At 38.5% G+C, this 26,968-nt stretch overlaps 1 protein-coding gene across 4 annotated transcripts in view; it reads left to right on the top strand.

The window, feature by feature from the left end:
* The window catches only part of RGS17 (regulator of G protein signaling 17), a 96,321-nt gene extending 69,744 nt beyond the window's left edge, over nt 1–26,577 (top strand). For 3 of the 4 annotated variants that reach the window (XM_066248223.1, XM_066248227.1, XM_066248224.1), the window contains 3 exons: nt 6,869–6,958; nt 8,621–8,855; nt 24,810–26,577. In XM_066248223.1, coding sequence (XP_066104320.1) covers nt 6,869–6,958; nt 8,621–8,855; nt 24,810–24,998 — 514 coding nt within the window. In that variant the 3' untranslated portion in view covers nt 24,999–26,577. The remainder of the gene's footprint in view (nt 1–6,868; nt 6,959–8,620; nt 8,856–24,809) is intronic. The other variant, XM_066248226.1, reaches the window with a different exon arrangement.
* The last annotated feature ends 391 nt before the right edge of the window (nt 26,578–26,968 follow it).

Below are 26,968 nucleotides of genomic sequence, written 5' to 3'. Positions count from 1 at the left end.
GCATATATAGGAATCAATCAATGAATACATAAATAGGTGGAACAACAAATTGATGTCTCTTCCTCTCTCTCTAAATCAATCAATCAATATTTTTTAAATATATAAAGACTTAGATGATTACATGCTATTATTTTTTTTTTTTTGTATTTTTCTGAAGTTGAACAGGAGGAGGCAGTCAGACTCCTGCATGCGCCCAACCGGGATCTACCCGGCATGCCCACCAGGGGGCGATGCTCTGCCCATCTGGGGCATCGCTCTGTTGCAACCAGAGCCATTCTAGCGCCTGAGGCAGAGGCCACAGAGCCATCTTCAGTGCCCGGGCCAACTTTGCTCCAATGGAGCCTTGGCTGCGGGAGGGGAAGAGAGAGAGAGGAAGGAGAGGGGGAGGGGTGGAGAAGCAGATGGGTGCTTCTCTTGTGTGCCCTGGCCAGGAATCGAACCCGGGACTCCTGCTCGCCAGGCCGATGCTCTACCACTGAGCCAACCTGCCAGGGCGATTACATGCTATTTTAATAATTGTGTCTACTAACTAAATAGACCATTTGGCCTTTTCACGTCCAAGATATTTGCTCTCCTACAAAATCATCCACTAACTTAATTATGACTTACAAAGAAAACTACAGTGGGTTTCAGGAAGAGCTTAAAATAGGATTTCAATCAATCTGAGAACTGATTATTGGTGTGTGTTATATAAAGTGCATCTAAATATTGGGTCCTGTAATTCTCTTAATTTGAAGAGAAAGAAAAAAACCCTATTTATCAATTCAATAAATAACAAAGTAAAAAAAAAAGCTTTAAATAAAAAAATATTTTCTGCCTGTTGGTAGTTAAAAATCTTTTCAGCCTGACCAGGCGGTGGCGCAGTGGATAGAGCTTGGACTGGGATGTGGAGAACCCAGGTTCGAGACCCCCAAGGTCGCCAGCTTGAGCACGAGCTCATCTGGTTTGAGCAAAACCTCACTAGCTTGGACCCAAGGTCGCTGGCTTGAGCAAGGGGTTACTCGGTCCGCTGTAGCCCACGGTCAAGGCACATATGAGAAAGCAATCAATGAACAACTACTAAGGTGTCACAGTGAAAAACTGATGATTGATGTTTCTCATCTCTCTCCGTTCCTGTCTGTCTGTCCCTATCTATCCCTCTCTCTGACTCTCTCTCTGTCTCTGTAAAAAAAAACTAACAACAAACAAAAATAAACTAAAAACAAAACCTTTTCAGATTAATTTTCTCTAAGAAAAAATGTATCACCTACTTTCCATACTAACCCAGCATGACACATTAGAGTTCAAAACAATTTATTATTGGAAAGAATAACTACAATGTTAATAGGATTATGCCTGACTTTTTAAAAAAACTAAAGTATTCCTAAATCAAATGACTTGGGGCCAGAGAATATCCAGAACATTTTCCAAATACCAAAAAGGGAGTGGGTATAATTACAGACAGACATCTCTCAAGATTAGATTTATTCTCTTCAAGTTTGATTAATTCACTCACAGGAAAATTGAATGACTTTTTTCAAGTGCCTTAAAACCATACAATTAGCAAAACTCCACACATATAAGAATAGATTTTTTTTCCCAAATAAGGGTAATTATTCCCAGATTTTTTTTTCAGTTTTATTCTAAGTAAAATGTTATATCTATAAAGGCAACACAGCCATCTAGTGGACAGATTTTTAATAATGGATTATTTAATTTTGAGAGGCTCAAGTTAATGGAAAAAAACCTTAGGCCAAATGAAACACTTGTTTTACGATCTGTGGTACATATTATAAAAAAGGTAGATGGAGTATTTATAGGGGAAATGTTTATTTTAGACAAGTGTTATATTAAATTTCCAGACAATTTTCTAACCACCATTCTCATCCCCACATAATCCATCCAAAAACCAAGTTTTACCAAAATGTATACATGAAAGAGAAGAGAAGAGGCTCAAGTCATAGGTTTGACTGTACCTCTGTTTCATATGCCTGAAATTATGGCTGGAAGCATGTGTACTAATAATGTGCCTTTTCGTCACAAGTTTTTGGTCTTTGCTCTGTAACCATGTGCAGTAGGTCACTACCACTATCTCCACTGTAAACGAGGAGGATAAGGCATGGAAAACCAACATCCTCTTGAAGGAGGTACGTCCTGGATTTGGAGTCCCCTTCTTGCATCTGTGGCCCGTGACCTACCCACACCTCACTGCCTGTTCTAGTTTATCGCTCCCCCCCCCCCTGAAACTCTGCTCTCTCCATTGTGTCCTACATTTAGATCATGCCTTTTTCACAGCTCCCCTCTACTTGGAATTCCCTTTACCAGAGTCTCCTTCTGGCAAACACCTGCTCATTGTTCAATCCAGTTTAATCGTTACCTCCTCTGTGATGCCCTTCTCAATTCTCTCCTGCTGAATTATAGATACTGCGCCCGTGTCTACAGAACAGCACTGCAAACCTCTGTTCCTCTCTCTTTGCCCTGCCAGGCCATGCCCCCCACCTGCCAGAGCTCCTCGTGTCAGAGCCTCTGTCTTACTGATCTTGAAATTCCAACCCAGGCAACGCGGCAGAAACCAGGTGTCCTGGACACATTTATAAAACTGTGGTCGGCTACTAAATAAAGCCGTTGAGTTATTGTACCATGACATTTTGACTAAGGAAAATGAAACATTTAAAGAGGAACTGACCAATTCTTTTTCAGAATCTGAAGGATGTTGGTTCCATTTTTTTTGCACTGGGAAACCTGAGGTAGAAGCTGTTCGATTAAATACATAAATAAATAACTTGATATCACAACGTGAGAAGATGAGAATACTGAATAGTGAGTGCCTTACCAGTGACAGGGATTCTTTCTTGAACAACTTGATGTCATACTGTATTAAGTTGAAGCATCTTACTGCTTCCTTAGTGGAGTTTTTGTATAAATAAGTGGCTCTGTGGACAGCCTCTCTCCCAGAGGTACCGTGGCTACTGCAGAGTTTTCATGTTATTTGCAATCATGTCAAGGCTTCTCCCTAAGAATCCATTGTTTCTCTTACAAAAGTGGGCAGTCTCCCCAAACGGGCCCGCACATCCCCACGGGGCTATTCAGTAGGTGAGCCCTAGAACAGGCACCCACGAATGTTTTCCTCACCCCACTCTTCAAACTCCCCCGACAGCAAACGAACAAAAATCCAGCCATGTACAAAGAAGGCATTGTCTTTATTTTCTGAATCAAACATCTTTCTCCCTTCTCAAGGCTGCCAGCCGCAAAAATGTCTGCTGCAATTTTAAATGCTTAGTTTTGCATATTTAGCTTAGGTTTTGGCATTTTCTTCCACAAATATTTAAACTTCGATCAAGACCCTGACAGTGAGCAATGTGTATACATTCTGTTCTCTTTATGGCTTCTGTTGTTTAAAAATAGAAATGCTCCTTTAAAATGTTATAAAGATTGAAAAAGTAAAAAAGTGTATGGTGTCTCCACATGGCCCCTCACTATTGTTAAAGTTGATGTTTTCCTTTTAGGGGTTTGCTCAAGCACATACAGTATGTATATGTTGATCTAAAGTAAATATTTTCTGCAGTGCATTACCTTAAACAAATCCACAATATTACTTAGAGCCAGTCAAAGTGAAATTGGGGAGAGACATTAATCATTTCTAAGACATAGATGGCAGTCTAGTACCAACTCTCTTATCATTTTCTCTCTTTCTTTTCATCATAACGGCATTATCAGATGTTCTTGATAGTTAAAACTTTGAAACCAATTTTTTAAGAACGGTGGTAAAGGACAGTTGATAAACAGGACAATTGTTGATTGCTGCCGGTCAGTTTCTGTCTGTAGTTCAATTTTGTGTCCAGTATTAAATCAAGAAGTGGCATAAACAGTGAACAGTTCAGCTACTATCGAACATCTATTTTAAGTCATTTTAGTACAAATGTGTGTCCATAATTTACCATCTGTAGAAATGAAAGATATAAACACAACCCAATATTTTATAATGATCACTCTAATATGGTGGCATTTCAGATGTTGGTAAATATCCCAGAAACAGTTAGATGAGCCAGAATTCATGTTCAAAAACTTGACAGTTGTGCATGTGAATTCCAGATTTGTTGCTCTACAGTGAAGACAAAATGAAGAAAAAATTACTTCAAAGATGTAACATAAAACAGAGAATACTTGGATTTCTGTGTCACTGCATTTATGTGAAAATGTGACAAAATTAAAATTTCAAATTAATTATTTAATCAACAATAGCAAATTCTTTTTCTAGTCTTTTTATAGCACCTTACTGTCTGGTGGACATATACACATTTAAGGTCAGTAAAGTTTGGCAGACCGATTATGAATTTCCTATTTAAATATGGCCTTCCTAGAATTTGTAAATATTTTATACATTTGGCGCACATTTTATACATTTGGCATCATTCATTTCTCCCAGGAAACTTCACAGAATATTGTCAGCCTCTTCCTACCCAGTTTCTCATAATTATTGGCAATACATCAAATTCCAGAGAAGCACGCTAGTCAAAGACACTTTGAGAAGTTGGTGACTCTCTTCTACAATAGATACCTCTGACCTGAGGCATATGCCTCAATCTGCAGGCACGTTCCAGGTGTCTCCACGGGGCGCCGTAGAGGATTCTGTGCTCTCTCTCCGCTTCGCTGTATTCCTCATGTCTGCCCTCCCCTGAAGGCTCCCGGGGCTCTAACCCCGGGTTTGCTGCCTCCCTGCCGAGCACGAGTCAGCTCGCTGGGTGTCTGAGCAAGGATCCGCTGTAGTTTCTGCTTCCCAGAATTTGTTGGGCCACACCGCTTTCGTGAGGGTTTACTCTCCTCTCTCTGAGATTCTACACCAATAAATCTGCCACTTCTCCTAGAAATTGTTAAGAGAGAACTTAATTTATTTTACCATTATTTTTGTTTTCACTCAAGTGACCTTTCACTGACTGAAGAGTCTTTTCCACTTCCTATGACGTTCTCTCTCCCCCAGGGAGTCGGCTTTCCCAACCAAATGTTCCGAGCTAGTCTCCCTTTCTGTTGTAGATCCGTCTCCCTTCCTCAAATTCCTCCCCTTGCTCCATTCTCTGCATCCTCACCCTTGCGCCTGAAAATGAAAGAATAAATTAGTGAGACATGGTCTCAGCTTCCCTTGCCAGACTTTCCAGATTACGAATAATTGTTTGTTGGAAGCTTTCTCCCACTACACTCCTTCCTTCCGCCACAACCATGTTGAGTGAGCCTTTTCTTCCTTCACATAGGAAGTAGCTTATTGCATCATTGACTGTCAGGGAGCGGCGTTCATAACAGGCACTGAATAAAAACAACAGGGGTTGTTTGCCAGAACTGAGTTCCAGTTCCAAGCATACCGCATATTTAGTGTCTGACATCGGGGTAATATAACACGCAGCCCTGTGACTCACTGCTGGTCTAGAAAACGGAAATAACAACAATAAAGGTAAACAGACAGTCCCTGGCACGTACTAGGCACTAGAAAATACTAGTTTTCGTTTCCCCTTGTTGAAAAATGTTGACTGGATCAAGAAATGAAAGATGTTACAGGAACCTCTTTTGCTTTCTCACAAGTCTCCCTGAGGCTCCTCAGCTTCCACACACAGGGATCAGTTTGCTAATTCAGTAGCTGGACTTTTGCAAGTCTCCTCCCCCTCTGCCCATAACCTTCTTCATCACATCTCATCTATGCCGAGAACCTTCCTTGGGCATCCCACTGTAAGGTGCTGCTCAGCTACAGTGTACCTACATTGGACAGTGCTTAGTCTTGTTCTGCGTTCCTGAAGCCCCATGGACTGTCCTAGATCCTGTAATCCTGTCGAATTTCCAAATTTATGTCCCGAGGCACAAACTCCTCTCACCCAGTGCTCTCCTATCCAGAACCTCTCGAGATATTGGAGATGGACTGAATGGGATGAACAGGCAAAGACAAAGTCAAAAATAAACCCAGTAGGCCCTGGCCGGTTGGCTCAGTGGTAGAGCGTCAGCCTGGCGTGCAGGAGTCCCAGGTTCGATCCCCGGCCAGGGCACACAGGAAAAGCGCCCATCTGCTTCTCCACCCCTCCCCCTCTCCTTCCTCTCTGTCTCTCTCTTCCCCTCCCGCAGCCCAGGCTCCATTGGAGCAAAGTTGGCCCCGGGCGCTGAGGATGGCTCTGTGGCCTCTGCCTCAGGCGCTAGAATGGCTCTGGTTGCAACAGAGCAATGCCCCAGATGGGCAGAGCATCGCCCCCTGGTGGGCATGCCAGGTGGATCCCGGTCCGGTGCATGCGGGAGTCTGTCTGACTGCCTCCCTGTTTCCAACTTCAGAAAAATACAAAAAATACAAAAAATAAAAAATAAACAATAAACCCAGTAGTTCGAACCTGAGTGGCTGGAAGAATGATGGCATTGGTGAGGGACAGCCGGGTCTGCAAAGAAGGATGATGTGAATTTCACAAACGCTGTTTTAGATTCTGACACATTGCACCTTTTTAGCAATCAATGGGGGGAAATAAGTGGAAAACAATCTATGAGTAGAACAAACCAAAACTCAAAATGGAGTTATTCCAAAAAGTAGCATAATAATGTATATCAAATATTAAAGCAGGTGATCATGTAAGTATCTCAGGGATTTGGAGTAATTTAAATTATATAAGGATAGAGTCAGAATGTATAATAGTATATCTATTTCTGAGTTCTGATTCCCTTTATCATTTTATTAAATAGTGATTCTCTTTCCTTTGGTTGACATGGGCTTACCCATCATTCAAAAATGGCATTGCTTTTTTTTATACACTGGATAGTCTCACATAGTTGAAAATAAAATTCTCCTGTGTGATATTTCCCTGCAATTATTTTTTCTTTCAATAATTGGTTTTCCCTAGACAAAATAAAGTGTTATGCTACATTACAGCCTCACTGTTAGGAACGAAGAGAGAGCGGAAACTGCAGAAAGACCCACTCTTACCACAAAAATGGAGAGCATCCAGGTCCTAGAGGAAGGGTGAGTGATTCATATTATAATTGGGTCTTGTGTTCTTGCACCGTTGAGATCTCCTCAGTGTGTGAGTATGCTTCCTGTTACTCCTCAAGGCAGTTTTGTGAAATGAATGAGTACACAAGCTGGAGATCTTAGTCAGTGATTGCCACTGCTTTTCACCTGTTTTTCTGTTAGCCACGTTACACTATCAGCTAAAATGTTGTCTGGTTTTGTCTTTCTCTTTCAAAATATAATGATGGCTGCATGAATTAGCCCCGCCCCTCCCCCAAATCATCCTAATTCTTTACTTCCCTTTTCTGAGAATACTTCTTTACGTTGTTCTCTTTGTATGGGAAGAATCGAAAACACACCAAAAAGATAGGGCATTACTTACGTCAGTCAGAAAGGTCACCCAGCTGGTGTCTGATCCCATTTCCTTCAGAACAAACTAACCAAGTATTTTCTCCAAAATGAGAAGTTGAAATGCAGAACTGTATCTATAGAATAAAATCAAAATATGAGATTTTTTTGTATAATGAAAGGTGCTTTTTTTCTAATTATGAGAAGATTTTAATGTTAATGCTATATTTTATAGTAATTTTTTCTGAAATTTTTTAAATGAATGAGGACATTCAGACATTTTGGAGTAGTAAAAATCTGTTTAGCATACTTGCAAAGATATATATAATATATATAGATATAATATATATCTATATCTATCTATCTATATATATATATATATCTCCTTGGTCAAAGATATATACATATATATCCTTTGACCAAGTGTATTTTAGGTTGAAAAACTATTAAATAGACTAATGAATGGGAAAGCAAGATCAATTTAACCATAAGAATCTCCAGTTTATTTCTTCTACTTCTTTGATGTCTAAGCAAAGGGAGTAACGCCTGATGGTGTCTGAATATAGTTATCTGAAAAGTCCTCAGTGTCATCGTGGAGGCTCTGGCTTTGTAGCTGTGATAGCTCCGTCATGGCTAACAACAATTCATTTATATCCCAGGGTGGGGCAGAAAGAGGTTTACAGTTATGAGTACACAAAACCCAGAGTTTATTCTTGTATTCTTATTTATTACTTACTGTCTTGTTTTTCATACAAACAACTGTGCACCTACATTTGCCCCATGCTGTAGTTGATGGAGTAATTATTAAAGTTTAGGAAAATATATTCCAAGTGTGTGCCAATGCACTCTCAGTTTAGGTCCAGTGATAAATGAAAGAGAATAACTAGCTACCAGACATGAAAAGAGAAACTGTTTCTTACGGCTCAAACATGAAAATCTACATCAGATGCAAACAAGAAATTCACTTTGCCCTTCGAGTGTATTGACTGTTTCTATCCACTTAGAATATATTAAGGTTTGAACATTTCTGGTCTTCACTAGAAATTTATGATGACCATGTACATGCATAGTATGTATAGGTCCTTGCTATTTGAACACTAGACTCCCTGACATACCACTTGTGCCTAACACTAATTTTTGTCGAGACCCAGAAAGAAATAACTAACCTAATTCCGGCAGATTATTTGCCAGATCAGGCCGCACTGAGAGGCAATGACCACTAGATGGCAGCAATTGACTAGCATTTCTCGCTGCTCGTCCACCTGCCTGGGCTAGCAGTCACAGGTCAAAGTTGCTTTTGATAATTGGCTCACTCTTTCTATGCAGCCAAAACCCCACTTCAGATGAAGTCTTGTCCTGGTCTCAAAATTTTGACAAGATGATGAAGGCGCCAGCAGGAAGAAACCTTTTCAGGGAGTTCCTCCGCACAGAATACAGTGAAGAGAACCTACTTTTCTGGCTTGCGTGTGAAGACTTAAAGAAAGAGCAGAACAAAAAAGTCATTGAAGAAAAGGCCAGAATGATATATGATGACTACATTTCGATACTATCACCGAAAGAGGTAAAAAGCTGGGAAATATCGATACGGGCTTCCTAAGACCAACGATGAGCCTAAAGGGGCTTCTGTCCAAAGGGGGTAATGCATGGGGTGTGGACAGGCGAGAGGGCTCCTTTGGGTGGATAATTTAGATTTCATTGTGAGGATGGATCCGAATCTGTGTTTGAAAGCTAGGTTCCCCGCTCTGCTTTGATTGTTTACCTCTGGCTGAATCTGTGGTAGTCTACTTGCTTCTCAGAACTAACATTAGAACGCCTGTGAAAATACAATTTGCTGTGATAGACTGAAGTGGAAAGGAACTAATGTTCGGGTGGTGTTTCTCTGAGTGTGATCCCCAGATCACCTGTGTGAGATCCACCAGGAACATTTGTTTGAAAAGCCAGTTCTTGAGGCCTCCCCACGACTTCTGAATCTGACGTTTTTTGAAGTAGAGCCTAGGAATCTGCACTTTTCACAAGCTTTCCACATATCTATGAGTTTGGAAGCCTCTAAAATAGGGGCTCAAAAAAAATACAATGTATGTTGATGCTTATGATACAATTTTTACAGAACTGAAGGACAAACCTTTATGATCCATTAATATTCTTGAGGAGGGTAATTATTTGACTTAATCTAGTTTCTCTGTTTGAAAGCGCAAACTATTTTCCCATTGCTAGAGCGTACCTTAATGAATGAGGAACATTTGGAGCAAGCAAATTAACACTTTTCCATTCAGTTTTTCCAAAGTAACTCGCTCCTGAGAGATGTACCAGCTAGCAGAGTTTAAAGCTGTTGGTGAGGGAGGGGTTTGTCCTACGCTCAGGCCTCCGGAGTGTGGGTGGAGTTCCAGAGGTGCTTTCAAACATCTGGCTCCTAGAATGCGTCTTCTTCTCCACATCACCCTCGTTTGGTCTCTTCTGTCTCCTAAACCACTGTGACTTTTACCTTGTACTCTTTTGCTCCTAACATCACCTAGAGAAAGGCTGTGGCCATCAGTGTCTCCACGGGGCCCCAACTGTCTCATGCTCTTACCTTGAAGTCTATAAAATAGATTAGTGTCCACTTTAGCAATCTCTATGCCTGGAAGTCTATATAAACTATTTCTCCTTTAATGAGGTATATACCTAAGTAATTGATTTCTTTATTAGGTTATAAGTGCCATTGGTATTCCAGAGTATTCCAATCACATTGTCTCTTCAAAATGAGAGGTCTTGAATCGGATGCATGAAAGATTGTTTTATTTTTTTATTTCCTACATTAACAGTAAAAAAAGGTATTCCTAGCAATGAGGTGGGGAGAATTTTACCTGTAGCCTCAATATGTTTATTACTGATGCTTTTGTATTTCTAACACCATTATAGTTCAACATCCTAAAAATATGTTCTTCAGGCTTCTGGTGTATGTAGAACCTAAGTATTCAACCAAGACTGCTTGGATTTTATTAACACATAAACTTTTCTCGTTTTTATTTTAATATTGGGTTACATGGCAGATATAGCAAATAATTCAAATGTGCCCGAGGTGTGCTTCTTGCACATAATTAGACATAATTACCGAGTCTTTGAGGAGCTCATCTAGTCAGTTTCTCTCTCTAAAATATGCAATGTGTCATCTTAAAATGATAATTGTCCAGATTATTTCATCTATTCTTTTGTATTATCTAGGTTTCATCTTAAAATGAAACGCATTCCCATTATCCTCACAGCCCGATTTCCAGATATCACTGATTGATGGAACTTTGTAAAATACTTAATTTTCACAAAATTACCTCCTCTTTGGGCCGTTTATAGCTACCATAGTTATTGATTATTGAAAGATACACTATTGGATTTTCATTCTTTATGAAAGTAATGAAGTTTTGTTTTAGCCTAATTTTATGAATTTGAACATGAGTTTCACCCAACAGTCATTAAAATAATATTTACTGATCACGAACACAATCTTTGCTAATTTAAATAGACCAATATTCAGCTACATTGATTTCTCATTTATTTTTTTCACATCTACAATTAGGCAATTGCGCACTCTTTAAAGCCCTGAAAATACTACAAAGAGAGAGAGAGAGAGATGAAATTCAAATTTTTATCATCGGTACTTGTAAATATGCTGACTTGTAAATAACATGATATAACATCTCAATTATTGGACTGTAATAAGTGCCTTTGTTTAGCCAATTGATTGCTTTCCTACCAGCACAGTAATTATGCAGGGCTTGGCAAAAGTAGGCTTACAGCTATGAGTACAGGAAACACAGATTTATTCTTGTATTATTAATTTATGAATTATTGTAAACCTATTTTATTAGTTACTGTAAGCCTGCTTTTGCTCACTCCTGTATTTGATGATTGTTTAGCAGCAAAATCAAATAATCCAAAAGGTAGGTATTTTCAATTACAAAAAAACAATCGTTAAAAAGTTTTCTTTTCAGCCTAGGCGTAGATAGACTTATCCTTGAGCACTGTCCGATGACTTGGCTCACTGATCCACTTACAGTATGGCATGCACTTCCGAGCTGTGCCAGAGCCCTGTCCACAGCGCAGAGGACTAACCACTATCCCGTCACAGCCCAGAGCCCTTTCCGAGCTCTTAGATCTCACTGACCGTTCTATGCAAGAACCTGTCGATTTCTAATCAGCCTCCACATATGACTAATTGTCTGATAACAATGAGTTATCGCCCTTCAGATTTTGTTTCCCAACACTGGGGAGAACACATGTCACATGTGTGTTTCATGTCACGTCAAGAAAGCCCTGATTATACCGTGAGAAGAGCCCTGAACTCATAGATTCCAGTGCACGGGATCCTAGTCCTGGTCTGCTTCACCCTAATTGTGTGACTAAAATCAAAAGGGGCACAGGGGACAGTAGACCACGTAAAGAATGACAGCTGTCAGGCTCCTGTGCTACTACTTCATTCTTCCCACCAAGTGACAAGTTAATAAACCATGGTCCTCCTTACTGAAGTCCCCAGATTCAGCCTCGAATCTCTTTCAACACAGTACGCAAAGCAGCTCCTATAAACCGAGGGGGGTTGGAATCTTTTCCTTTTCGGGGGACAGATAATCTGGCCTTTCTACCTCCGGAATCCCATAATTGTTTCTATTGAACTCCGAATATTTTTAAAGAACATAAACATTTGAATCATTTATAAAGGGGTAATGACTAAATTCTAAAAAGTATCAGGATATTTTTTCAACCAGAACCTCATTTTTCTTCACTAGATTTTCTTACTTTGGTTGGGTTACCATGTTTCTTTTTGTTAAATGTAGAGAAAAGTCTACATTCTCAAAACTTACATGTGTGTAATTTATTTCCTGCATGAAGCCAGTACGTTTGAAAATTGCATTTCACTGTTTGTTTTAAAAAACATGTTTTCTATATTTTTAATAATTTCAGCATTATTTTATAAAAATAGATGTTTGCAATGAGGAGGCAATATAACTTCCATTTCTTGGTATAACCTACATTCCAAGAGTGGAATGGCTAAATTTTAAATTAAACAAGAAAATCTACAAACAAATAAAAAATAACATATCTTTCTAAAGTACACTTTCTTTCTTTTTTTCTTTCTTTTACATAATGTCCTCAAAAAAATACAGAGGAATCTATAACTAATAGTAGCCTTGCTTCACATAGCAGGTGCTGCCGGCAGCTTACATTTTACAACTATTGAAAAGACAAACCCAACAAAATAAAGAACTTTAATAAAAAGTCTATTGAGCCTGACCTGTGGTGGCGCAGTGGATAAAGCATCGACCTGGAAACGCTGAGGTCGCCGGTTCGAAACCCTGGGCTTGCCTGGTCAAGGCACATATGGGAGTTGATGCTTCCAGCTCCTCCCCCTCTTTTCTCTCTCTCTGTCTCTTTCTCCTCTCTCTCTCTCTCCTCTCTAAAATGAATAAATAAAATAAAAATAAAAAAAGTCTACTGAAAAGCCATCACCAACTCTAAACAGCACTGAGCTATTGAACAAAGAAGTAATTATAAATCCTGCAACAAATGTCAGACTTTTATCTAAACCAGTAAATTCATGTGTGGGCAGTTATCTACAGATCCCCTCAGTGATGGCACTGGCTTCCACCAGGGCTGTATGCTGGCCCTGCCAATCCCATCCATATGGCACTAAGCAACTCCCCTCAGTCCTGTGTGGCGCAGCTTCCTCGTTTCAGAGAGTGACGGTATGGAAAGAGCTCTAAAACCCACTAAACCTCTTCCACTTTCAGTCTCTGCTCCATGGTGACTCTAATAGTAATAGGAATTGTTTGCGTCTTTGGATTTCTCCCTAAATTTCCAGTTGCTATTTGGGAGGGGAAAAAGCCATAGACCTATTTATTTTTTCTTTCTTTCTTTTTATTCAGTTAAAGGAGGGAAAGCTGAGAGACAGACTCCCACATGCACCCCAACTGGGATCCACCCAGAAAGCCCACTAGGGGCAATGCTCTGCCCATCTGGGGCATTGCTCCATTGCTCAGTAACCAAGCTCTTCTTAGTGCCTGAGGCAGAGGCCATGGAGCCATCTTCAGGGGCCAGGGCCAACTTGCTCCAATCGAGCCATAACCATAGGAGGGGAAGAGGGAGAAGTGAGAGGTTGAGAAGTAGAGAAGCAGATGGGCGCTTCTCTTGTGTGCCCTGACCGGGAATCAAAACCAGTACTCCACATGCTGTGTCGACGCTCTACTGCTGAGCCAACTGGCCAGGGCCAGTCTTACTATTGTGTATTATTACAATATAAGTCTTAAAACAATCCTCTAGTCTCTAGGACAGTTGGCACCATGTTACAGCAAAGAAAACTTATTCCCAAAGAAGTAAAACAGACTGTTCAATGACATTGGAATTATATTCTTGTAGAGAGAGAACATAAGCCCAAGGTTTTCTGATTCCAAATGTAGGGCTCTTGTGACTACAATACGCTGATTAGTTATTCCATTGTCTAGTACTTTCTTCATGACATTACTGTAGATTTCTATGAACCCCACCTTAGAGCTTGAGGCAAAATAAGAAATAGCAACCTTCACTGTATGCCTGAACTCTCCCTGAGACAAGCAAGATGAGCTCTCCACCAGTGGGACGCTCCCAGGAACATGGCTACCACACTTTATCCGATGGTGATCTGTGCTCCAAGAGATAAATACCAACAGTCAGTCTTATTTGCAGCTTATGATTGTTTTCAGTAGAAGTCCTCAACACAAAATAATACAACTAAAAGTGCACATGGTAAAAAAAATTAAAACTGGTGGGAGAAGCAGATACTCTTTAGATCTATAAAATTTAACCCAAGTAAACCAAACTTAGTTAAAATTAAAAAGAACATTTTCAGTTGGTAAAATCTAGTAAGCGCTTATAAAGAAAAAAGAAAAAAAAACAACCTACCAGTATTTTACTTGGAAAGAATTCTGAATAAAACAACTTCAGTAATATTAAAAAGTGAAATGCAAAAATGGAGAGGAATCTCAAACATAATATGCAAAAAATTGTCCAAGGAGTGAACATAAGTAACTAATTGACTTAAAGAAGGATTTCTATAAGAAAAAAAAAATGACTTTCAGTAAAAATTCATCATTTTTAGCATAATTCTGCCAAAAATCAGAGTCAGAATGTCCATTGCATCTTGATGGCTAGAACGGAAAGGCAGCCGCAGAACTTGGTGTGCTCTCTTTCGGTAATAACCATCTATCTAAATGTTCTTCTCCATAGGATCGAAATCTGCTGAGAGTAAGCAGGGTCCGTAGCTCAGTGCCCCACGTTCTTCACACCGCCCCAGCAGGATTCCGCTTCCTCTCCCCCCTTGACCTCCACACTCGCGTTGAACCTTCGTTCTCATTGCATTGTTCTCCCGACTAACTTGTGGGGCTGCCCACGGATCTGTGTATGTTTGCATGCCACTCACTTTCCTTCTTCCCTGTCTGCTCCTCCCTGGGGGAGTGAGGGTTCCAAGTTCACGGAAGCCTATCACAAAGTCACTCACTGATGCCCTTTTAAACTTTCAGTGGCCACTTTCCAACACTGCTGAAACTGCCAGTTAAATGCCGCCAAAACTTTCAGTGCTGTCTTGTGCCCTATCCCACAGTAGTTCTTTAAAAAATAAACAATAAAAAGAAACTCTGGTATTGCTGAATTGTACCCCTGCCTTCTGCCACTTAGAGGTGAGTCCGTGAGAACTAAGAATTTCCCTTGCCCAAGGGCAGCTCTTGTCTGTGCTATTCACAGTTCTGTTCCCTTAGGAAGATTCTTTACAGGACACCCCTCAGTCCCTCTTGCACTGGACCCCATATAAGATGACTTTATAAGCCATCCGTCCTGCCTCAATCCTAGGGTGACGGTGGCTCAGGGGGTGGCTGGGATCCACCCCCACTAACTTGTATTATAGATGTTGCACAATCTGAAGCACAAAGATGCCACACGATGAAACTATAGATTGTTAGACCCTTGGGGTTTATCCTTGTAATTTGACCTCTCTACGCTCCTTTTGACTGACCGACAGCCTTTTCAAACAAACAACCAGATATTAAGGTAAATATTTTCTTTTCTTTTATACTATTATTTTCATCATCCTTTCTGTATTTATTCAACACCTTTTGCACATACTGCAGTGTGGAGAGGGCATACGGATCTTTTAGAAAAAAATTTTTATTCATACAGATTTAATGTAAGACATTGTCTCGATCTCAGTGAGTTTGTACATTTAGCTTTTTTATTGAATTTATTGGAGTGACATTGGTTAATAAAATTATATATACAATTCTGTATACATTCTGTAATACATTATCTATATTGTGTGTTCACCACCCCAAGTCAAGTCTCCTTCCATCACCATTTAGCCCACTCTCCTTCCCTCTGGTAATCTCCATACTTCTGTGTCTATGAGGGTGTTTTCCTTTTTTTCTTAATCCCTTCACCGTTTTCACCCAGCCCACTAATGCCTGTCCCCTTTGACAGCTGTCAGTCTGTTCTCCACATCTATGAATCTGTTTCTATTTTTTTGTTTATTTTGCTCATCAGATTCCACATATAAGTAAAATCATATGGTACTTGTCTTTCTCTGACTGGCTTATTTCACTTAGCCTAATATTCACCAGGTCCATCCATGATGTTGCAAAAGGTAAGATTTCCTTCTTTTTTATGGCCAAGTAGTATTCATTGCGTAAATGTACCACAGCTTTTTTATCCACTCGTCTACTGATGGGCACACGGGCTGCTTCAAATCTCAGTTATTGTAAATAATGCTGGGTTGAACATGGGCGTGCATAAATTCTTTCAAATTAGTGTTTCGGGGGTTTTGGGCTATATTCCTAGACCTAGAATTGCTGGGTTATATGGCAGTTCCAGTTTTAATGTTTTTAAGAAACTCCGTACTGCTTTCCACAGTGGCTACACCAATATACATTTCCACAAACAGTGCACGAGGGTTCCCTTATGTCCATATCCTCGTCAACACTTGTTGTCTGTTGATTTATTGATAATAGCCACTCTGACAGGTGTGAGGTGATATCTCACTGTGCTTTTAATTTGCATCTATCTGGTGACTGGTGACACTGAGCATCTTTTCATACGTTTCTTGGCTATCTATTTGTCCTCTTTGGAGAAGTGTCTATTCAGGTTTATTACCCATTTTTCTAATAGGTTGTTTGTTTGTTTGTTTGTTTTTGGTGTTCAGTTGTGCAAGTTTTCTATAACTTTTGGATATTAACTGCTTATGAGATGTATCATTGGTAGATATGTTCTCCCATAACGTAGGTTACCTTTCCACTTTGTTGGTTTTCTTTGCTGTGCAAAAACTTTTGGGTTTGTAATCCCATTTGTTTTTCTTTTGTTTCCCTTGCCTTAGGAAATACATCAGAAAAAATATTGCTATGAGAAATGTTAGGAATTTTACTGTCTATGCTTTCTTCTAGGATTTTTATAGTTTCAAATCTTACATCTAAGTCTAATCCATTTTGAGTTTACTTGTGCATGGTGTAAGAAGGTCTAGTTTTATTTTTTGACATGTATTTTTCCAATTTTCTCAACACTATTTGTCAAATAGACTGTCCTTACCCTATTGTATGTTCTTTTCTCCTTTGTGAAATATTAATTGATCATAAAAACATGGGTTTATTTCTGGGCTTTTCGTTCTATTCCATTGCTCTATATGTTTGTTTTTATGCCAGTATCATGCTGTTTTGATTACCCAGACCTTTTAGTGTAGTTTAATATCAGGTAGCATAATTCCTCCAACTTTGTTCTTCTTTCTCAAGATTGATGTGGCTATTTGGTGTCTTTTGTGGTTCCATATAAATTTTTGGAAAATTTGTTTTGGTTCTGTGAAATACATCATTGGTATCTTGATAGGAATTGCACTGAATCTATAGATTACTTTGGGTAGTATAGACATTTTAATGATGTTAATTCTTCCTACCCATGATACAGTATATGCTTCCACTTATTTGTGTCTTCTTCAGTTTCTTCCCTCAGTTTCTTATAATTTTCCAAGTACATGTCTTTTAGATCTTTGGTTAAATCTATTGCTAAGTATTTTATTTTTGAAGCAATTGTGAATGGGGTTATTTTCTTCATTTTTCTTTATTATAGTTCATTATTGGTATATAAAAATGCAATTGATTTCCAAATATTTATTTTGTATCCTACTTCTTTACCAAATTCATTTATCATGTCTAGTAGTTAGTTTTGGTGGGTTCTTTTTTTGTGTGTGTGAAATCGTTAGAGTTCTCCATATACAGTATCATGTCATCTGCAAATAATGACAGTTATACTTTCTCCTCTCTAATTTGGATGCCTTTTATTGCTTCCTCTTGTCTGTGGCTAGGACTCTCAGTACTATGTTGAATAAGAGTGATGATAGTGGCTATCACTCTGTCTTGTTCCTGATCTTAAGAGAGAAATGGTTGTAGTTTTTGGCTTTGAATATGATTTGGCTGTCAGTTTGTCATATATGGCCTTTATTTTGTTGAGGTATGTTCCCTGTACTCCCACATTGCTGAAAGTTTATTATAAATGGGTGCTGGATTTTATCAAACACTTTTTCTACATCTATTGATATCATTATGTGATCTTTATCCTTCATTTTGTTTATATACTGTATCACATTTATTGATTTGAAGATATACTAATCTAGCATTCCCAGAATAAATCCCACTTGATCGTGGTGTATGATCTTTTAAATGTGCTGTTAGATCTGGTTTGCTAATATTTTATTGAGGATTTTAGCATCTACATTCATCGGGGATATTGGACTATAAGTTCCTTTCACTGTAGTGTCTTCATCTGATTTTAGAGTTAGAATAATGCTGGGCTCTTAAAGTAAGTTTAAGAAGTCTTCCCTCCTCTTCAATTTTTTGGAATACTTTGAGAAGGATAGGTGTTAGTTCTTCTTTGAATATTTGATAAAATTCACCTATAAAGTTAACTGTTCCGGGAATTTTGCTTTGTTGGAAGTTTTTTTGAATACTGATTCAATTTCATTAGTTGTAATCTGTCTATTCAGGTTTTCTGATTCTTCCTGATTCAGTTTTGGGAAATCGTCTATTTCTAGGAATTTATCCATTTTATCCAGATTGTCCAATTTGTTGACATATAGTTTTTCCGTAATATTGTCTTACAATCTTTTGTATTTCTTTGGTGTTAGCTGTTACTTCTCCTCTTTCCTTTCTGATGTTATTTATTTAGGTCTTCTCTCTTTTTTTCTTGATGAGTCTGGTTAAAGGTTTGTCAATATTATTTACCTTTTCAAAGAACCAGCTCTTGGTTTCATTGATCTTATGTATTTTTTAGACTCTGTTTCATCTCTAATCTTTATTATTTCCTTTCTTCTACTCACTTTGGGCTTAGATTTTTGTTCTTTTTCTAGTTCCTTTAATTGTAAGGTAGGATTGTTTATTTGACATTTTTTCTTGTTTTGGAGGTAGGCCTATAATGCTATGAATTTCCGTCTTAGGACTGCTTTCACTGTATCCCACAAATATTGGGTTGTTGTGTTCTCATTTTCAGTTGTTTCAAGGTATTATTTTATTTCTTCCTTGATCTCATTGTTAACCCATTCATTGTGTAGTGTAAAGCCAGCAGCCACACCCACCTTCACAGCCACCTGGCCCATGCAGGTTCGCATTTGATTCGGACAGATGGTAATGAAACAATGGAGCCAAGAACTGGTGGGCCATTAGCTTTAATCCTAGCTTGCACCTGACGGGCAAGAAATACACACAGTGGGAAAACATTTCCCTTTCCATTCAGGGCTCCCAAAGCCACTGACTTATCCGAGTTTCCTAGAATGAAAGGTTTCTAGCTCACCAGCCTTACTCACCTCTGTTCCCCATCTCCTTTAGCACTCCACCATCTTGGCTGCTTCTCCTCTCCTCCACGTGGCCTTTCTCTGCTCTCCCCTCTAATGCTAATCTCAGGAACTGAGAGAGCAAGCAAGCTCCCTGTCTGCCCCATTTTATAGTGTAGAAATCAAAACCTTTAATCCAATATAAAAAGGAAGTCCCTGATACAAAGTCATTTAGGGTAGAAAAGGCTTAGTCTTAAAACTAAGCCTTAGGGCAGGCATCCCCAAACTATGGCCCGTGGGCCGCATGCAGCCTCCTGAAGCCATTTATCTGCCCCCCTCCCCGCTGCACTTCCGGAAGGGGCACCTCTTTCATTGGTGGTCAGTGAGAGGAGCACTGTATGTGGCAGCCCTCCAATGGTCTGAGGGACAGTGAACTGGCCCCCTGTGTAAACAGTTTGGGGACCCCTGCCTTAGGGTATAAGAACCCTGCCTGCTTTACAGCCTGTGCCCCACACCCAATGCAAACTATAAGCAAGCAAACCTATATATCATATTTACAAACTTATTTGACCAACATGTAGTAACATGTTATTTAGCCTTCATGTCTTTTTGTGTTTTTCAGTTTTTTTCTTCTTTGATATCTAGTTTCATATTACTATGGTCAAAGAAGATGCTTGATATGATTTCAATCTTCTCAAATTTATTGAGACTTGTTTTATGTCCTAACATGTGGTTGATCCTAGAAAATATTTCATGTGCTATTGAAAAGAATGTATATTCTGCTGCTTTGGGTTAAAATGCTCTGAAGATAATCAAATACATCTGATTTAGTATGTCATTTAAAGCTGCTGTTTCCTTGTTAATTTTCTGTCTGAAGATCTATTCATTGATGTCAATGGGGTGTTAGAGTTTCCTTCTAAGACTGTATTACTGATGATCTCTCTCTCCCTTTATGTCCATCAAGATTGGTTTCATATATTTAGGTGCTCCTATGTTGGGTGCATAAATGTTTACAAAGGTTGGATAAATGTTTTGTTGGATTGTTGGATTGTTCTCTTTATCATTACATAGTGTACTTCTTTGTCTCTTACTATAGCCTTTGTTTTAAAGTCTGTTTTGTCAGATATAAGTATTGCTACGCCAGCTTTTTCTTTCATTTCTATTTGCATGAAATACCTTTTTCCAGCTCTTTATTTTTAGTCTGTGTGTATCTTTTATTCTGAAGTGGATCTCTATTTGACAGCATATATATGGGTTTAGCTTTCTTACCCATTCAGCTACCCTATGTGTTTTAATTGGAGAATTTAAGCCATTTACATTTAAAGTGATTATCAATAAGTATATATTTAATGCTATTTAATTCTTTTAACTATATTCCTCTAGTGGTTCTTTTTCTTCCTCCTCTTCCTCCTCCTCCTCCTCCCCTTCCTCCCATCTCTTTTTTACTCCCTCTCCTTCCTTTCTTTCTTCTCACTTCTTCCTCTTTTCTATTTTTCTCCTCCTTTCTTCTGCTCCTCTTACTCTTCCTCCTCTTCTTTTTCCTCTCCTCCTCCTCCTTCTTTTTTCTTCTTTTTCCCCCTTCTTCTCCTCCTCCCCCACCACTTCTTCTACCTCTTTTCTTCTTCCTTCTCTCCCTTTTTCTTCTTCTTCTTAAAAAAACCTCTTTAACACTTTTTATAATACTGGTATAATAGTAATGAACTTCTTTAGTATTTTCTTGCTTGGGAAGCTTGTAATTTCTCCTTCATTTTAAAATTATAGCCTTGCTGGGTAAAATAGTCTGGTTGTAGGTCCTTGCTTTTTATCACTTTAAATATTTTATGCTAATCCCTTCTGGCCTGAAATATTTCTGTTGAGAAATCAGCTGACAGTCTTATTGGAACTGCCTTGTAGGTAGCTAACTTTTTTTTCTCTTGCTGCTTTTAAGATTCTGTCTTCGTTTTTAACCTTTGCCATTTTAATTGTGATATGTCTTGGTCTAGACCTTTTTGGGTTCATCTTTTTTAAGAATCTCTGTGCTTCCCAGTCTTGTGTGTCTTCTACCTTCACCAAGTGAGGGAAGTTTTCAGCCATTATTTCTTCAAATAGGTTCTTGATCCCTTGTTGCTTCTCTTCTCCTTTTGGAATCCCTGTGATGCAGATGTTGCTATGCTTTCTGTTGTCCCAAATGTCCCTTAAACTCTCCTCTTAATTTTTTTTTTTCTGCTCTGATTGGGTGTATTTTCCTACCTTGTCTTCCAAGTTGCTGACTCAATCCTCTGCTTCATCCAACTAACTGTTTATTCCTTCCCATTTATTCTTCATTTCAGATATTGTATTCATCATTTCTGGTAAGTTCTTTTTTATAGTATCTATGTTCTTTTTCATGCTGCTGTAGTTCTCACTAAATTTCTTGAGCATCATTATAACCTTTTTTTTTTTACTTTATCTGGTAAATTGCTTGTTTTCATTTTGTTTAGTTCTTTCTCAGGATATTTCTCCTGTTCTTTCATTTTGGGCGTGTTTCTTTGTCTCCCTACTTTGGCTGCATCTTTGTGCTTGTTTCTATGTATTAGGTAGGTCTGCTATGACTCCCATTCTTAGTAGGGTGGTCTTATGCACTTGGTGTCCTATGGGACCCAGTGGCACAGTCTCCTTGACCATATGAGCTGGCTGCTTCAGGAATGTCCCTTGTGTGGGTTATATGCATCCTTCTGTTGTAACTGATTCTTGATTGCTATTGGCCTATTTGTGCATGGGCTTGACTCTCATCTGTCTTAATGGGGTGATCAACCCCAATAACAGTGTGCAAGGTGCTCTGCAGATGCTGACCATATGAAGTGAAATTCACCTCAGCAGGGACCGGTGCCTGTTGAGCTATCCCTAGGATATGCCATTTGTGAAGCTAAGTAGATCCTGCTTTGATGTTGTCTGAACCTGGCCATGGATATGTTGGCCCTGAGCAATATGTTTGTGATAGGTGTTCACCAGGTTGATACAGGTTCAAACTCAGTGCCAGTGCTAAGGCTGAGACCACTCAGCAAATGTCCCAGGATATATCAAATCTAGATGCCATCCACTGGGTGCTCATACAACTCTGTGGTGGGGTGTGGTCTCAGGGAGTCATCAGACTCAGGCCAGCAGAGTTTATCAGGCCCACACAGTCCAAGATAACAAGTATGACTCCAGCTACTAAAAAAACTGTTATGCTATGTTTACTATACTATTATTTCAGAAATAAATGACCTTCTTTCTTTATCACTAATGTAATGTTTTTTTTCTCCACTGAAACAAAAAGTTCTCAAGTTTCAAAGTAAAGGTACTGTTTGTGGAGTGCTTTTGGTAAGACTTCACGTTTTTATAATACCACATTACAGAGTAAGGTCAGCCAGTTTAAACTCGCACACCAACATTTTCCTGTTGAGTAGAAACACAAATGATATTTTTAAATAAAAAGCTAAGAAAAAATTCTGTGCTTTGTATTACTTTGTATTTGATGATAATCTTATATGGCAATAACACAGAATAAAACCTAAATGATCTACTTTCAGAACATCCATTTTTAAAAATTATTTTATATTTTTTGACAAAGAATATATGGTTCAGCCAAATGATGTTTAATCTTTATGTGTATAAGCCGGTCTAGCTCAGCCATAAAAATTTTGTCTGGATCACTGTTTCGTGAAAAGTCCTCCCATAGCAGCCATCATCAATGTTAAGCCATCAACCCAATTCCATATGGACCATAGAGTTCAGAAATAGGGGAGACCAGATAGAATATGAGTGTCTGTCATTGGGACTATTTCAGACCCCAGGCTTAACTTAATCAGTGAGTGGAACAAGAAGCCAGAACCAAAAAAGCTTTTGCAAAATGATGATGGTAAAATATTTAGCTATAAGTATGAAAGGCTTGTATAGACCTTAGTACAGCAGTCCCCAAACTACGGCCCACGAGCCGCATGTGGCCCCCTGAGGCCATTTATCCGGCCCCCACTGCACTTCCGGAAGGGGTACCTCTTTCATTGGTGGTCAGTGATCCTGTGCTCCTGGAGTACTGTATGTGGTGGCGCTGCAAAGCGTGGCGTCACTCAGGTACAGTACTACTTCCGGTGATGCGGGACACATGGGTCACAGCTCCGGAAGCACGTCATATCACTTGTTACAGCTAGCAGTGACAAATATGGAACCAGACATTGGCCATCTCATTAGCCAAAAGCAGGCCCATAGTTCCCATTGAAATACTGGTCAGTTTGTTGATTTAAATTTACTTGTTCTTTATTTTAAATATTGTATTTGTTCCCGTTTTGTTTCTTTGGGGTTTTTTTTTTTGTATTTTTCTGAAGTTGGAAATGGGGAGGCAGTCAGACAGACTCCCACATGCGCCCGACTGGGATCCACTGGCATGCCCACCAGGGGGCGATGCTCTGCTCATCTGGGGCGTTGCTCTGTTGCAACCAGAGCCATTCTAGAGCCTGAGGCAGAGGCCATAGAGCCATCCTCAGTGCCCGGGCCAACTTTGCTCCAATGGAGCCTCGGCTGTGGGAGGGGAAGAGAGAGACAGAGAGGAAGGAGAGGGGGAGGGGTGGAGAAGCAGATGGGCGCTTCTCCTGTGTTCCCTGGCTGGGAATCAAACTCGGGACTCCTGCACACCAAGCCAATGCTCTACCACTGTGCCATCCAGCCAGGGCCCCGTTTTGTGGGGTTTTTTTACTTTAAAATAAGATATGTGCAGTGTGCATAGGGATTTGTTCATAGTTTTTTTTTATAGTCTGGCCCTCCAACGGTCTGAGGGACAGTGAACTGGCCCCCTGTATAAAAAGTTTGGGGACCCCTGCCTTAGTACATCATGAGACAGTTCACTATCGATCAGGATGCCCTAGTCCTTGTTCGATAGTGGGGACTGAGGAAACAAATCTGGTCTCAGTGATGGATTTCCTCTTGCAGTATTTTGCTAATATGTCATTTCAGGGCACAGTTTCATTCTGTCCCCCAAATATATCTTTCTTGCTATTTATTTTTCTCCACTGGCCTTACTAACATGCCCAATCAATTCCAACAGGATTAGCATTTCGTAAAGAAAAAGGGTCACTGAATCACTTGCAGAACTTCTGTAGACTTTTCAAATACCATTATATTAATTGGTATTCTGAATTCCTACTTACATTTCTCCTTTCAGAGATTCCACTTCCAGCAATTATTCTGCTTACTCTTCAGTACAGAGATTTTTGGATGTATTCTACTATATATAGTTTCCTATGTTTTGCCAAGTAGACTTAAGAGGTAAAGAATGCCTGCTGTGCTCTCTTAGGAAGTTCCACATTCTTAGTTTCCTCCTTTAGACAAAGTATGACTTGTTGGGATATGTAACTATCAGCATTTGATACACATAAATTTTTTTTGGAGAACTACTGTTTGCAAGATGTTTGCCTTGCTCCCTAGAAAAGGTCACCCCAGTGGTCATATAATAGTAGGAGGTAAATTCATATTCTTCCTAGGAATTCTCTGGTACCAATAAATGGAAATTGTCAAAACAATGTTTTGTTTTTTATTTGGTTATTTAATTCAACTTTTGAAGAAGAAAAGTATGCAAGGTTATATAGCCTTTAAAAAAATAACCTCAAAATTTAGGTAGTTGGATTTAACCTTTGGAATGTCTCTGAAATGTCATGAACCTATAGTTATTTGAGATCTTTTCAAAAAATATTATTTAATATATTTGCTTTTATTTCTTTTTAGGTCAGTCTTGATTCTCGAGTTAGAGAGGTGATCAATAGAAATCTGTTGGATCCCAATCCTCACATGTATGAAGATGCCCAACTTCAGATATATACCTTAATGCACAGAGATTCTTTTCCAAGGTTTTTGAACTCTCAGATTTATAAGTCATTTGTTGAAAGTACTGCCAGCTCTACTTCTGAATCTTAATTTTCATTAAAAAATAACTTTGGAGGGCTAAGATGGAAAATAAAATTAGTTAACACCAGAAACTGAGTTCCTGGAGAACTACAGTTTAGTATTCCTCAGGCTACTGTGAAAATACAACTATATGGTCTTTGTCTCCATTTTTATCAAGGTTACCTATGGTTAAGTTTGGGGAAAATACCACATAAAACAATGAATTGCCAAATTAAGTTTGTTTTATTCAACACTCATTCTACTTGCAAGCAAACTGTATTTGTAGTCCTCTGAACAGTCTCCTAGTGTATCTCCAGAGACTGCATGTGCAAAGTAAAGCTGCTTCATTTGCCATATAGTTGTTGTAATATTTAATCCAATGGCATAACTTATATCTGTATTTAAGGACTTTTGTGCAATATGGTCTTACAGAAATAATTGCCAAAAAGTTGGCTGTCGTTTGCATTTTTAAATATAACCTGAGACAGAAAAAGCCAATTTTTAAATTGTAACCATAGTAGTCAACACGCTATATACTGTGTTCAGTACACTAATTTTGAAGCCAATATTTCTGTACATGCAAAAAGACCTACTTACCTATGTGTGTTGGAAAATCCTAATGGGGGATTCCTCTGATTGTTCACTGCCAAAACTGTGGCATTTTCATTATAGAAAAGCTTGTTGTGTGATAAAGAATATGACAAAAAAGAAAAAGAAAAAAAAAGCACAAAATAATTAGAAGATATTCTATCTCAATGACAAATCAAAGAATGATATTGTTTTTAACTGTAACAGAAGAAAAATAATCTCTGTATATATCACATGTCCAATACTGTACTGTATTTATTTATTAAAGACTGGCTCTCCAGTTGAAACAGTTGTGTAATGTATGTACTTTAGCAAGAAAAAGAATAATAAGCTTGATAACTTAGTGTTGGAATACAAAGAAAGGATTTAATAAAGGAATACCTACATGTGGCATCATAGAAGATTTTGATGAAAAGCATCTGTCCCTGAGGCATATTTTCCTTGAATGTTAAATCCAATGAAAAGCTAAGTTTTTAACCAAGAAAAGTTTTATAAGGGTTATAAAGAAGATTAGTCTCTATTTCAGACCTTAACTGTTTTCCCATAGTATCTTACAAATTATTTATTTTAAAAATGTTCAAACCAAACTATTACTTCTCATCCATAATGGAAAGGCAGTAAAGTACTCAAGTCTCCTAGCTACCATACCATTTTTTAAAGTATCACTAAATCTTTAAGACAAAATACGTGTCTCGAATTGGCATGTAATTTTTGAGATGCAAGAAAACAATAATCCTAGCGTGCACCCACAAAAAAAGTCAGTGTCATATTTATATCAAGGTGTTCATTTGAATATGAGTATCCCTTGGAGGCTATTTTTTTAATCTTAAACTTACTAAATAGAATATTGAATAACCTAAAGTGAAAGTTTTAAAAAATATTTATATCCACTGAGAATACTGGCCTTATATAAAGGATATTAAAATTATAGGTTTTCTTGGTCATTTTTAACTACCTCTCATTTTTTAATTTATTAAACATTAAAATAAATGAGTTCGGATTTTCTTTTCAAAATTTATTTTACTTGAAAGGTTAGCATCATAAGTTTCTTTTTTCCATAAACTTAAAACATTTTAAGAATTGTTTTTTTTTAAGTGAATTTGATTTTCTAATTTATATAAAATTCAGGAGATATGTTTAAAAGGGCTATTATCTATTCCCTATGCAAATATTTTAACTGTTGCAGTGTTTGACAAAATGGGATTTTTAAAAAAAGTTTGCAGAGTAGAAAACAAAAATGTTCTGTTTACACTGGCGTTGCTGACTATCCTACCGTATTCAGCACTTTTAAATACATTATTTATGAAAATGTACTTAAAATAAGAGATGGAAAATATTTATAATAACCATTTCTTTTAACAAATGCCTGTTTTTGTCTGAAAGTGTTAGTGTGTTAAGACATACTTTATTCA

Source organism: Saccopteryx bilineata, chromosome 12, assembly GCF_036850765.1.
Source record: "Saccopteryx bilineata isolate mSacBil1 chromosome 12, mSacBil1_pri_phased_curated, whole genome shotgun sequence".
Lineage (NCBI taxonomy): Eukaryota > Metazoa > Chordata > Mammalia > Chiroptera > Emballonuridae > Saccopteryx > Saccopteryx bilineata.
Note: the sequence above shows the minus strand (reverse complement) of the source record. Positions and strands in the feature narration are given on the sequence as shown.